We start from the raw sequence: 14240 nt of genomic DNA, 5'->3' as shown, positions 1-14240 counted from the left end.
ATAACTATGGACTGATTTTATGTCAAATTACCTCCCTTTATTTCAAATTAAAATGGGTATATCTCCGTAACTAATGAAGATACTGATCTTAAATTTCATTTATGTCAACAGATTTATTTGGCAGATCCTTCTTTTCTTCACTTACAATAATTTTTTTTTTTAATTACTTCCCTTCTACGTTACTATAAATAGCTTATTTTTAGTAACTTTTTTATTATTGGCCGTAGGGAAAAACCGAGACCGCTTTTCTGTGGTACAACATGGATGGTACCTCCAATTTGTAGGTGTATTTTGACATATCTGTACCTTGTAAGAATTTTTTTTTTCTTTTTGGTTAAATTTCTTCCCTTTGTTGTTACTGTCCTTTGGACTTAGATATTTTTTCTGAGGACCTTCTTGTCCTCAAGTGCAATGATAACAGGTGAGCGATATAGGGCCATCATGGCCCTCTTGTTTTTTATTGATTTGCCATTGTTTTGGTGTTCTTGAAAAAATCATGGAAAGGGAGTTTATTCTGATATATTTTCGTTAATTTTATCTACCTTATTCAGTGGCTTCTGTGTAACCATAAGAGGCCTTTATTAAGGTCGAAACTCAAATACTTGAAAAATTTTAAGAAATCCGAACCAATTAATAAATATATTTTTATTTCTTTGTCCTTCCGTACTAGACTTGTTTCATGTATCAGTATTAAACGATTATTTGATTCCAAAGATATAATAATACACAGCATTGTTTGTTGTAGCCATATTAAATATTCTGTGATATTTACAACATCTTTTCATTTGTTGGCCTGGCCATCTCCCTTTGCCTACCGTAGTTTAAAGTACAAAATTGAAGTAGATGGGTGTCTATAGAAGAAAAATTTCCAGTGTCTCCTTGTGCATTTAATCAGGATGAGATGATCTAATGTGGTTATACGTTGTCTGTCGTCAAAAAGTAAACTTTCAAAAATACATTTTCTTCTCTATAACCATTTGACGAAATGTTCTAAAACTTTCATCAGATTGTTACTAGGAACAAAGAAATTGTTTAAATGAAGACCAAAGTCAAGAGTGGCCTCATCCCGCAAGTCCTCTGTTTCACATAGGAAAAGCTTTAAAAACTCTTCCCTGACACAGTAGTAGGTCGGCCTAAGATATTTGGTATGAAACATCTAACAAACATGATGAGTCAAACCTTTACCAAAGACCACCTTTGACCAAAGACCAATAAAGACCATATGTTTCAGTTCCTATATCCTTTCCGCAGCCTTAACGTAATAAAACGTATTAGCGTCTGATGGCCCTTTCACGCTTCCGTAGAAACAACATTTATTACACGAAATTTATTTTGAAAATATTTCCAAAATGTCTAGGTTTGCAGCTCTCAAATACGGTTATATCTTAATTACATCCGAGGCTTATACTGTCACTCTCAGACAACATCAAAAACTACATTTTGAGCGATTTGATGAAGTTCCAAAATTATCAATACCCTTGGTCCGTTACGGACCCCTGTGGGATTTGTGTTTATCCAGAGCTCAAATATCTTTCCGTAGATGAAAAGCTGACATGCCATACTAAAGCCCAGGTAATTTCATTTTGTTAGAAAGTGCATACATTTAGACCGGGTGACCCCTGCGAGTGACCCCTGACTATCTACGAATCAAAATACGGCTTTCGTTTTCAAGTTTAGCATTTCTACTTTCATTTTGTTTACTTCCGGAAATAGCTGAAGGTTGAGTGACGTCATTTTCTGTGTTGTCAAAAACATATAATTTTTATTATATGCCTGGCGATATTGCATAAATATGTGCTGGCATCCCTAAGGTTATTAGGAAAATCATTTTTTATCTAAAAATTAGTGTTTTTTCGACATTTTTTAACACGTTTGTACGAAAACTGACGTTTGAGACAAAAATGGCTAAACCAAAATGCATTTTAGGAAATCTGTATATCCTTTCCACAGCCTTAACGTAATAAAACGTATTATTACATGACTGTATTCTATAGTTTCTCCGACTGGCTGAAAACGGTTCGAAAAGTAATGAGTACATATCATATCAACTTATCTTGGGTTATAAATAGTATGAAAATAAAAATAGATCGAAGTAGGTGGTTGGAAATCCAATATCAACCTGATTTGATCTAAATTTATTCCTTATTTTTTTATTAAAGATACAATTGTAATAACATGACTGACTATACATTTATTCATGTAATAAAACAATTATTGACTTTTTCATAGGTTGATATCAGGATTTATCAACTCTCAAAAAGTTATATTCACCTCGCCTTCGGCTCAGTGAATATAACTCTTTTCGGGTTGATAAATCCTGATATCAACCTATGAAAAAGTTGATAATTGTATATTAGCGTCTGATGGCCCTTTCACGCTTCCGTAGAAACAACATTTATTACACAAAATTTATTTTGAAAATATTTCTGAAATGTCTAGGTCTGCAGCTGTCAAATACGGTTATATCTTACATCCGAGGCATATACTGACACTCTCAGACAACATCAAAAACGACCTTTTGAGCGATTTGATGAAGTTCATAAATTATCAATGTACCCTTGGTCCGTTACGTTTTCAAGTTTAGCATTTCTACTTTCATTTTCTTTACTTCCGGAAATAGCTAAGGTCGAGTGACGTCATTTTCTGTGTTGTCAAAAACATATATATGCCTGGCGAGATTGCATAAGTATGTGCTGGCGGTCCTAAGGTTATAAACACATGCAGTGTATTTTGTTTGTTTGTTTTGGGTTAAGCGCCATTTTTCAACAGTATTGTAATTATGTAATGGCGGGCAGTTAACCTAACCAGTGTTACTGGATTCTGTACTGTACCAATCTGTTTTTGCAAGAAACTGCCAACTTCTCCACATCAGAGGTTGACATGTCTTCTGTCAAACCACTTACTTACTAAAAACCTAGTAAGATAACTCCTGAACGAGTTTAAATGTGAATTATGACCATTTCTGTACTTAAAAAATGTGGCTGTACTTTTGCATGAAACTAAGTATGAAGCTGTATCTCTGCAGAGTAACAACTACATATATTTGGACTAAAACTTCACACAGCGTTTCCCTATCATCAAACCTACTGGAATATTCTTGCCTACCTAGCGGGGAAAGTATACGTTTGTCCGAGCACGTGCCTGAGATAGATATTCCTGTCTTTCCCTAGGGAAAAACCTTGTCTAAATAGCGTGCACTAAGGTGACGTCACATAATACTGGCACTATTGTGACGTCATAAATTTTATAAATAATGTCAGGAAATACCCAGATCTATTTGTCTCCACAATCTATTTTGAACGTGATAGGCAAGAAAAATGATCTAACATGTCTGCCTGTGTAAGACAGCAGCTGTTTGCCCAACCCTCGGGGACAGCATGGATAAAAAACCTCGCTAACGCTCAGTTTTCCATTCCACACTGTCCCTCGGGTAGGGAAAACCCTGTCTTACACAGGCAGGCATGTAAGATCTTTATAATCAAGTTAGATAGGACTTGATTGACATTGATATAGAAGTAGAAAAGTTTGGTTTCAAGTTTTGTGTGCAACTAATTATCAGGCTGTTGCTCAGTAACAGCTACAGGTATCTGACTGAAACTTGGTGATCAAACTTGCTGAATCAATCTAGTCAGATAACTCTTGCTTGAATTTAATGTAAATTATGGCTCTTTTTTGACTTGGAAAATTCTGTTAAAGCTATCAAGCTGCATCTTGGTAACATCTATATATATATTGATTAAAACTTGACACAGTTCTTCCTGGTCTTCATGTCTTCTCACAATAACTAAAATACCTCTTGATTTTTGGCCCTTTTTCGACTCTACAAAGTTAGATTGTATTTTTTGCATGAAACTTTCTGTCAAATTATATCTCAGCAACAACATATTGGCAAGGCATTCTTCTCATCATAGTTGAAATTAATTAAAATATTGGCCATTCTTTGACTTTGAAAAATTTTGTTTATGTTTTGCAAGCAAGTTGTTATTATTGACAGAATAGGTTTAAGTTGTAATAAATAAGTGACTGAAGTATTGCTGTGCAGTTACTGAGTTCCCTACAAGAAGGTGACTAATGATCTTAACATAATCTAATATCTTCCATTCAGGCGAGTTATTAAAATCACTATGTAATTTATCTACAGGTACAAAGGCAATCTGACCGAAATTTGCAGGGTGGAATTAAGCAGTTAAGATTGCTATGTTTTATTCATGTCATAGATATCGCTTCGGATGGATAGATGGGAAGTAGAAGCTGTTCAGCCAAAAACTTGTATTGATGCTACATGCACGAAACAATGGCAAATAATGGAACAAGCTTGACCTTAGATGATATGGAAAGGGTTAAGGTGCATTTAGGTCAAGTACAATACATGTGCAAAGAGAATCCGTAAGTGCAAAGAGCTCGCTCATAGGTTTTGGCATTTAAGTTAATGATTGTAAGATAATGAAAACAAAAGACAATTTCATCAAACATGTTATTTTACTGGTTAGAATTTGTACATACAAAACAAAAATTATCAAAAATATTTTCAGTGCATTTTATGCTAAACAACTTTTGAACCAATTATAAAAATACATCTACGCATTTTATGCAGGAGAAAATAACATTAAACCAAACACAAGAAGGTAATAAATACAACAGTTACTGTTTAATCACTGTTTCTGTTACCATGTTTTTTTTTTTAATTAAAGACAAACAGTTTCATATTAAACATCACTCTAAAGAACTGTAATGATGGTAAAAATTTAAACAAGAGGGTCATTGACCCTAAAGCGCTCACCTGTACAAGGCTTCAAGTGCATTTGTATAATGTAATGGTACGAGTACAGAGTTAGATTTCTTCTTTGTAAGCCTATATTATATACATGTCACACAATTTTTAATGTTTCCACTACATAAATATAGGGAAAAGTAACCACGCTCTCTGGCAGCCATTTTTGGACAAATCAAAATAATCAGAGGGTCACACAGAAGGACCTTTTGTGTAAAATTATTTTAAATCAAGGCAGCAGTTTCACAAAAATTTTTTTTTTTAAATTTCCACCATATATAGCTCTGGTGGCCTCTATGTGCAACCAAGCAGAACCATTTGAACAACTTTGATAGAGAACCACCCAAGGAACATCCAGGCTAAGTTTCATCAAAATCCATTCAGTGGTTTTGGCGGAGATGTCATTTAAACACAATTGCTGACGACGGACGGACGACTTGACGAACAGACGCACGACGGACACAGCATGATCACAATAGCTCACCATGAGCACTTTGTGCTCAGGTGAGATAAAAAGTCTGGATTAGTTTTGAATTTATCATCAAAAAGTGATTGTAATTTTAGCCATTTTGGACACAAGAACACCTGCTAATTTTGGTTTTATCTGATGAAGGATGATTGTGAACTTGTATGATATTTTTGTGAGCATTCATAAAAGTACCATTTTCCTGGAAAAAGATTAGAGTATGGAAATAAACCTTAATTTTCATGTGCCGGAATTTTACAAAGGGTACAGTGGAACCTCCACCAAATTTTGGCCATAAAAATAGTATTACCGTACTAAAGATCTTAAGACCATTGTTACTTGTTGCTTTATGTGTACTTATGCAGTATGTTGGATAGCAAGTACAATTTATAATTTAAGGTATTAGACCCGTAATAGAGTACCTCCTTTTTGAAGAGTATTCAATTCCTATCATAAACCTACTTTGACTGCAATTTTCTGGGGGGCATAGGTTCAAGCCTCACTGGGACCAAAATTTCCCCACCCTTATTTTCTAGTACGTTTTTACTACTTATTATTGATTTATTATACAAAAGTGGAAAATTTTCATTTGATAAGCGATTTATTGCTGTTCAAAGTGAATTTACCTCTGAAACAGACGGGGTATTATTATTATTATTATACCAGATTTATATAGCGCCCTTTTCATGATCAATTTCACGTTCAAAGGCGCTTTACATAGTTCAAATGCAGCCACACAGGGCGCATAATTCATCCTCTACTAGTACAGACACAGAGCGATCTGACCAGAGGGACAGAGTCAGACAAAGCCCTCACGACAGAGAGATCAGAAATCAGATACAGGCTTGTCCCGCTAACTTAGCCTAGCTCGTTGCGAATAGACAGCCTGGTTCTTTAACGTGCCCAGTGTATAGCACTGATACACGCAAGGATTGCCTGGGTTCCTGACCAGTACACCTCTAGTTGGGTGGGAAACACTGAAAAGCGTTTCTGAAAATTCCCGAGTAGCTGCCGGGGATCGAACCCCCGACCTCAGGATTGGAAGGCCAGTGTGCAAACCACTGACATTACTATTAGGGGTCCAATACCTTAATGTAAAAATTATTCAAGCAAGTTAATTATTGTAAATTTTGACTTGCCTTGTGGGCAACTTGATTTAGAATATAAGGTTGATCATTACCCAATTTTATTTCAGAGATTATATGACAAATGTCTACAAAAAATAGTAATAACATGTACAGATCACAAATTGTATATCAACATTATACGATTCAATAATACTTTTTTTGTAAATAAGATGTACATTGGTTTAAACATAAAAGGGTTTCATTTTAAAGGTAATGGACCCATAATGACCGATGTTATTTCTGTTTCATTACAATTTATCAACAAATATCTACTATAAAAGTACATATTTTTGCTGGGTTAAAATTTAGCGAATTTGAAATATTGAGTATGTTCATAATGTTTATATTCACAATATTATAAAAATCATGTTATCATGCATGATTTGACTTTTTAATAAGATGATGCCCATACAACTTACTCATCATAAGATTATACATACAGACTGTTTAGTTCAACTGTAAATTGTCTACTGACCTATAATACTAGTACCACAAGAGCACCGCCATGTGGGTGCTGACGCTCGTCTGATTTTTTTGTATAATAGAAAAATTGTCCTACCCATAATTTTCTAAGTCCAAAAAGGGCCATAATTCTTGCAAAAAGCAGGATGGAGTTATGTCTCTTGATGTACAGAGTCAGCTTATGATGGTGAACAACTGTTGCAAGTTTCAAAGCAATAGCTTGAATAGTTTAGGAGAAAAGCTGACCTAAACATAAAACTTAACCAAGAAATCTGATATTTTCTAAGTCCAAAAAGGGCCATAATTCTTGCAAAAAGCAGGACAGAGTTATGTTTCTTGCTGTACATGGTCAGCTTATAATGGTGAACAAGTGTTGCAAGTTTTAAAGAAATAGCTTTGAAAGTTTATGAGAAAAGCTGACCTAATCATAAAACTTAACCAAGAAATCAGATTTTCTAAGTCCAAAAGGGGCAATAATTCTTGAAAAAAAGCAGGATGGAGTTATGTTTCTTAGTGTACAGGGTCAGCTTATGATGGTGAACAAGTGTTGCAAGTTTCAAAGCAATAGCTTTGATAGTTTAGGAGAAAAGTTGACCTAAACATAAAACTTAACCAAGAAATCTGATATTTTCTAAGTCCAAAAGGGGCCATAATTCTTGCAAAAAGCATGATGGAGTTATGTTTCTTGCTGTACAGGGTCAGCTATTGATGGTGAACAAGTGTTCCAAGTTTCAAAGCAATACCTTTGATAGTTTAGGAGAAAAGCTGACCTAAACATAAAACTTAACCAGGCAATGCCGACGCCGATCAAGTGATGACAATAACTCATCATTTTTTTTCCAAAAATCAGATGAGCTAATAAATTTTGTTGTTAAGTGTATGATGTTGGAATGTCTCTGACAGAATCACTGTTTTACAGGATCCAGATCATAAACAAACTGCAAACGCAATAGTTATTATACGAGTTCAACATTAAACATCTATTAGTATGTTCATACTATCCTACAGTAGTCGTAGAAAGGAACATAGATTTTTGTAGATATGGCAATTTCCATTAATTTTGTAAAGGAAGGTTTGTGTAATAATGAGATTTTCTTGATCTGCTTTATACTAATGGTTAATATTTATGAGAGGACTGATAGTCTTGAGGTGAAAGACCTCACAAATATAGCGAAAATTAAACCCTGGCAAACACTTCTGCATGTACAATGCAGTTTTTGACATATCCCAGCAATGGTATGGAAATTCACATATATGAGCTAAATTAATGGTTGAAGAATGCCTATTAGGAAACAAGAAAGTGTAATTGAACGGAAACCGTCAGGTGTCTTTATGGGTCTACTACTGCAATTGTAATGAGATCTAGTTATCTGAACATTCTTTAATGAAAGATATCAAATTTCTTTTTCTACATTTTCCATAATGGGAGTTTTTTCAACAGTTTCTAGTCAGTCAAAACACTACTTATCAAATCAAATAATAACATACATGACCATAATCGTAATCTAAATTATAATTTGCTCCAATTTTCATTACCTCTCTATGAGCTTAGAATTATCACACCTTAAATTGTCTTAAGTTTCTTTTAAATGTTAAGAGAATTACATACCTTAGACTGCAACAGTCAAACCAAATTAAAATTGTCTGACTTGCAACTTCATAGTATATAGACTAAGCAAGCAATACACAGTATAGTTTAGCAATATTGACATTCTCAGCATGGGAATATTAATGAAAGCAGTGTCCCATAATATAAATTAACTTAAAAATTGACAAGAACTTTTGAAGGACAGCAATGCGTTGCTATTTAAAAGACTTGCCTAAAAATACTTTAACTGAATGAATACATTCATTTGAAATACAAAGAAGTAGGTAAGGTGTGTCAAGTTTGCTCATAATAAGTTAGAGGCATAACACTTTCCTCTTTTAAAATGCTAAATGAAATACCTTACATACAAAAACTTGCTTATTTGAAAAACAGGAATGTGAAAAACAAAATTCTGGAATCTGTGCAATGCCTGTTGCCTCATCATAATGAACAAGTGTGTCAATGTTCAATACATTCCCATTAGTTGTTACTGCTATACCTGCTGACATATCAAACCTTAATCAAAATTTGCTCAGTAAAGAAAAGAGCATAACTTTGTTAAAAAGTATAACAGAACTATGGAATTTATGCAAACCTCTAGCATCTCACTGACTGACTAGTCTTTAACTAACAAGAGGCAAGGTTACAGTCTAAAATAGACATCAAAATTGAGTTTAATTATCATAGTGATGGACTTATCAATCCATTAATAGTAGAGGTTAGTCAATTGATTGTTTATTGAACAGATTCAGATGCCTCAAAAGTCCTCCACAAGAATTGCTGATTCTGGACTTCCCATTCAAAAAGCTTGATACTAGTGTCACCCAATTTAACCAACAACTGTCGCCAAATTGTCCAATTTGACTCAATAAGCATGGAACACAAATCACAAGGTTTCTGACGCATTACAGAAATTGTCAAGTTTATAGCCTCATCCTTCGCAGTTACTTTCTTTGGAATTTGAAGACCTTCTCTTGTGTCAACTAATGCCTGAATATAATCACATTCCCTGGATGAGCTGAACACATTGTAGACTGGCGTCATAAATGGTGAGAATGTGAGAAGATTGTAACTTGCAAGAAAACGGGCAAGTCTGCCATTTCCATCTGCAAATGGATGCAGGGTAAGAAACACAAAGAGGAAAAGGCTGGAACATTTGAAGAAAAGTTTAGCTTTCTCTTCTTCTGAAACATCCTTACGCTTGATGTTATCCATAATGTCATTCACTTTGTCAACTAAAGTCTGAACAGCTACATTGGCAAATATTTCGTCTTCAAATGTGGGATACCAGTATTCCTTACCTTTGAAATTAGCTTTTCTATCATTTGTACTGAATCTTCCTGGCATCTGGTCCTCCTTCATTACACCTTGCATCAAGATTCTGTGAGTGTAGATAATCAAAGAGTTAACCTCTATAACACCTTTACAGTCATCAATGGCTTCAGTTGAGTTACTGTCTACAGCATACATATCTGTTTCAGTCTTAGACTCATTAAGTTCATTTACGATATGCTTGTAAGCTTTATACAAATTTTTTGTTTCTAACTCACTTTTTGATGGCTTTGCATCACCTGAACATGATATTCTTCCATGATAATCACCAAGTTCTTCCTCTAGACTTGGGTATGTATCAAATTCTGGTGATTCATTTCTTTCATCTTCCACACACAGTTTCTTTTCCTCTGACATACCAGCTGAACAGTCAGGAAGTTTCCTGTTTGCTGCAGCCTCATCAATATTGTATTCTTTGTCCAAAATATGCATGATTTCCTCAGTCTTTCCTTCCTCTTTCACTCCAATATCTTCTTCTTTCTGTACATTGCACAAGAACTTAGTGAGCAAGTATTTATTGATTTGTTTTCTGTCAGTTTTTCCAGTAGTTTTCTTCAATTTCTTATAGGTTTTTACATAACATACAATGTCTTTGATCATTTCAGAAATTGACGGTATTGAATTAATATCCCCAGCGATGGTAGCTTCCCTCCATACAGGTCTCTCTGTTGGATGAAATGAGAGGAACTCCTCTAAATTACCAGATGACCATCTTTTTTCTGAAAAATGAAAATGATCATGCCATTAAGTTGAATATTTTTTTATGCAATTTATCTCCAAAAATCGTATATTAGTTTGTCTCTTTAATCATGGGCAAACAACTTAAAAGACATATATCTATAATATTTAATCAAAAGAAAGTTAATCTGTCAATTAACAGCTGTGAGAAAATCATTAAAATCTAACTATAGATATTTTTCCGTATGTCAGCAAAATTGTGGCTTTCCCATAGACTCCTAATATAACAAGAGGCATGATGACTCTATATTGCTGACCTGTTGAACTTGGCCTTGGAATCATCAAGATAAACAATCTAACAGAGTTTCATGAAGATAGGGACATAAATGTTGCCTCTAGTGTTAACAGGCTTTTCCTTTGATTTGACCTGGTGACCTAGGTTTTTACCCCACATGACCCAGTTTCTAATTTAGCATAGGAATCATCAAGATTAACATTCTGACCAAGTCTCATAGAGATAGGGTCATAAATAAGGCCTCAAGAGTGTTAACAAGCTTTTCCTTTGATTTGACCTGGCCCCGTGTTCACAAAACATTTTCAGTCTCAGCTGAGTTTGATAATGAAACTTAATTTCTCATTTATATCAAAATAGCATGTTTAACACAAAATTTTATGTTACAAATGTAATAAGCATTTTAAAGTGATTATTCGGTATTGATGGTCAGTCTTATTTGGAATTTAAGCTTGAAGTTTTAGTAAAACTGATATTAAAATTTCAAACTCAAACTCAGCCGAGATCGAAAAATGTTTTGTGAACACGGGGCCTGATGACCTAGTTTCTGACCACACATGACCCAGTTTCGAACTTGGCCTAGAAGAAGTTTGTATCAAATCAAAGCTGAAAGTTCAGTAACTCTAGAACCCATGAATGGAATCTAGCCAATTTTCAAAAGGAATTGAAATCTTATTGTGACTTAAGTTGTGTGTAAGTGTGATTAAAATTGACTGTAAAATGTCACTTCTGTCATGTTCACAAGGTATAAATTAACAAATTTTGGCTCTTTCCGGGGTCAATCTGGGGCCGTTACTCTGTAACCTATGATTGGATCTGACAGATTCATTATGGAATCCAAGATCTATTGTTGTTAAAGATATTCAGCAAGTTTGTATCAAATTAAACCATAAATGAAGTCTCTATATGGCTGCAAAGGCCAAAATAGCAGATTTCGGTTCTTTAAGGGGATACAGCTCTGGAACCCATGATAGGATCTGGCCAGTTTTCGAAAGGAACTGAGGTATTATGCCAATAGAAGTTGGGTGCAAGTTCAATTCAAAATCAATTGCAAAATGTGGTCTCTTGTGTTCACAAGCCAAAATAGCAAATTCTGACCCTTTAAGGGGCCATAACACTGGAACCCATGATGGGATCTGGACAATTTTGGAAAGGAACCAAAATATTATGCAAATACAAGTTGTGTGCAAGTTTGATTAAAATCAATTGCAAAATGTGGTCTCTATCGTGTTCACAAGCCAAAATAGCAAATTTTGGCCCTTTTAAGGGGCCATAACTCTGGAACCCATGATGGGATCTGGCCAGTTTTCTAAAGGTAAAGAGATATTATGCCAATATAAGTTGTGTGCAAGTTTGATCAATATTGATTGCAAAATGTGGTCTCTATCGTGTTCACAAGAAATTGTGGATGGGCGATGGACTGGTGATCACAAAAGCTCAGCTTGTCACTACGTAATAGGTGAGCTAAAAATATGAATAAAACTCATATTTTTCTAACATATCTAGTGAAAAACCAAACACATGACCATATCTTTTTTTATTGGTTGAATGTTCTTAGTATATCTTTATGTTTGGAAATACTACAGGTGCTTTACTAAAATTCTACAACGCAGAAAAACTTTGACCTTAACATGCAAAACTACTTTAAAGAAAGAATGGTATTCTAGAACAAATAGGCAGTTTCTTTTGTTTTGTTTTTGTTGGGTTTCATATCACACTAATACAATTATAGCTCATATTATGGCGAATTTCCAGTTTATGGTGAAGGAAGAACCCAAGTGCCTCTCGAGGCATTATTTTATCACAGGTGGGCACCTGGTTTGAGCCACTGACCTTCCATAAACCAGCTGGAAGGCTTTTGCACATGAAGAATTATATGCCCCGTGTGAGGCATCTATACATGTCCAGTCACACTCACTAAACTTAAAATATATTTTACAATAAAATAACAGTAAGTCAAAGCATACTCTTGGTAGTAACATCTTTATAACTGGGCTTTTCAGGCTCTGCATGCGTCTTTGGTGGCTCACAATGCTTCTGAAAAAGAATACAACAAGTTTAGGGATGGCAATGAATATGTGTTCATTGCACAAATACTCGAATACTGCTCCATTGTTTGAATACCCTGAAATCCCGAAAATAAGCCGCGGCTTATTTTAAATTTTCGTAAGGATTTGATGGCTTATTATTGAGACCAGCGAATTTTTGAGTACATATATTCAGTAATGGTTTAAAAACCGGCGTATTTTCGAGTACGGAAATACTGAAAATAAATTTTGCTTTTTACTAAAAAACACCTGCGTTGGTAAATACTTATACTTGTGGCATACCATTTGTGTTACAATTTGTTAATGAAAATAATCTGATGCTAACAGAATCTGATAATTACCCATTGAAAAGTTTTGTCTGGCCTAACAAACAAATACACCTGTAATTTAATCGGCCAACGGGTATGAATAACTTACACGATACGTGATAAACACTGCATTGTGTTATTAGACCGGTCATGCTAATTAGTAGAACTGACGTGACAAGAAGTGTTTCAGGCAGGAATTTATTGCTTTTGAAGTTTTAATTTGTCCAGGGTTTTAAAAATCAGCACAACATGCATTTTTTAAGTGTTTTATTCCAAAGTACATGTATGTTTTATTGCTATTACATGTAGAAATAAATCTACTATGTACACGTTGGTAACTTTTGCTATCTTATATGGTGTCCTAACAAGGTCATTGATACTATTACTGATAAAACAAGAGGGTCATAATGACCCTGGATCGCTCACCTGAGTAATATGAGCTACATGTTTCAAATGTCAAACTGATGATAAAACATTAAGAAAGTCTGTAGGTCATATTCATGGTCAACGAAATTCAGTTTTACGATTTGTGTGCAAAACTGTATGTCATCAAAATTTCAAGGCTGTATCTTAAAAAAACAAGAAAGTAGGTCAAGGTCACAGTCAAGTGACATCATATTACTTGGGGTCATCAGGTAATTATAATTAAACAGTCTTGGAAATAGGATCAGATGATTTTTTAAGTATTTTTCCTATATAACTCACATAATAACTAAGTGACCCCAGGGCGGGGCCTCTTTTAACCCCAGGGGCATAATTTGAACAATTTTGGTAGAGGACTACTAGACAATGCATCATACCAAATATTAAAAGCCTCGGTCGTATGGTTTCAGGCAAGAAGATTTTCAAAGCTTTTTCCTATATAAGTCTATATAAAACTTGGGACCCCCAGGGCAGGGCCTCTTTTCACCCAAGGGGTACAATTTGAACAATTTTGGTTAACGACCATAAAACAATGCTACAAACCAAATATCAAAGGTCTAAGCGTTGTGGATTCAGACAAGGACATTTTTAAACTTTTTTTCCTATATAAGTCTATGTAAAACTTGGGGCCATATTTGACCCTAGGGGGCTAATTTGAACAATCTTGGTAGAGGACCACTAGATGATGCTACACACCAAATATCAAAGCCCTAGGCCATGTGGTTTTGTACAAGAAGATTTTCAA

At 34.7% G+C, this 14240-nt stretch overlaps 1 protein-coding gene across 1 annotated transcript in view; it reads right to left on the bottom strand.

Moving 5' to 3' along the window:
• Nucleotides 1–4455: 4455 nt before the first annotated feature.
• LOC123528942 (uncharacterized) overlaps nt 4456–14240 on the bottom strand; it is a 36554-nt gene continuing 26769 nt past the window's right edge. The window contains exons 4-5 of the mRNA XM_053522224.1: nt 12684–12753; nt 4456–10465 (exon numbers count right to left, since the gene is read on the bottom strand). Coding sequence (XP_053378199.1) covers nt 9150–10465; nt 12684–12753 — 1386 coding nt within the window. The 3' untranslated portion in view covers nt 4456–9149. The remainder of the gene's footprint in view (nt 10466–12683; nt 12754–14240) is intronic.

This window comes from Mercenaria mercenaria, chromosome 13 (assembly GCF_021730395.1).
Source record: "Mercenaria mercenaria strain notata chromosome 13, MADL_Memer_1, whole genome shotgun sequence".
NCBI classification, from domain to species: Eukaryota; Metazoa; Mollusca; class Bivalvia; order Venerida; family Veneridae; genus Mercenaria; species Mercenaria mercenaria.
This window is presented reverse-complemented; position numbering and strand designations above follow the sequence as displayed.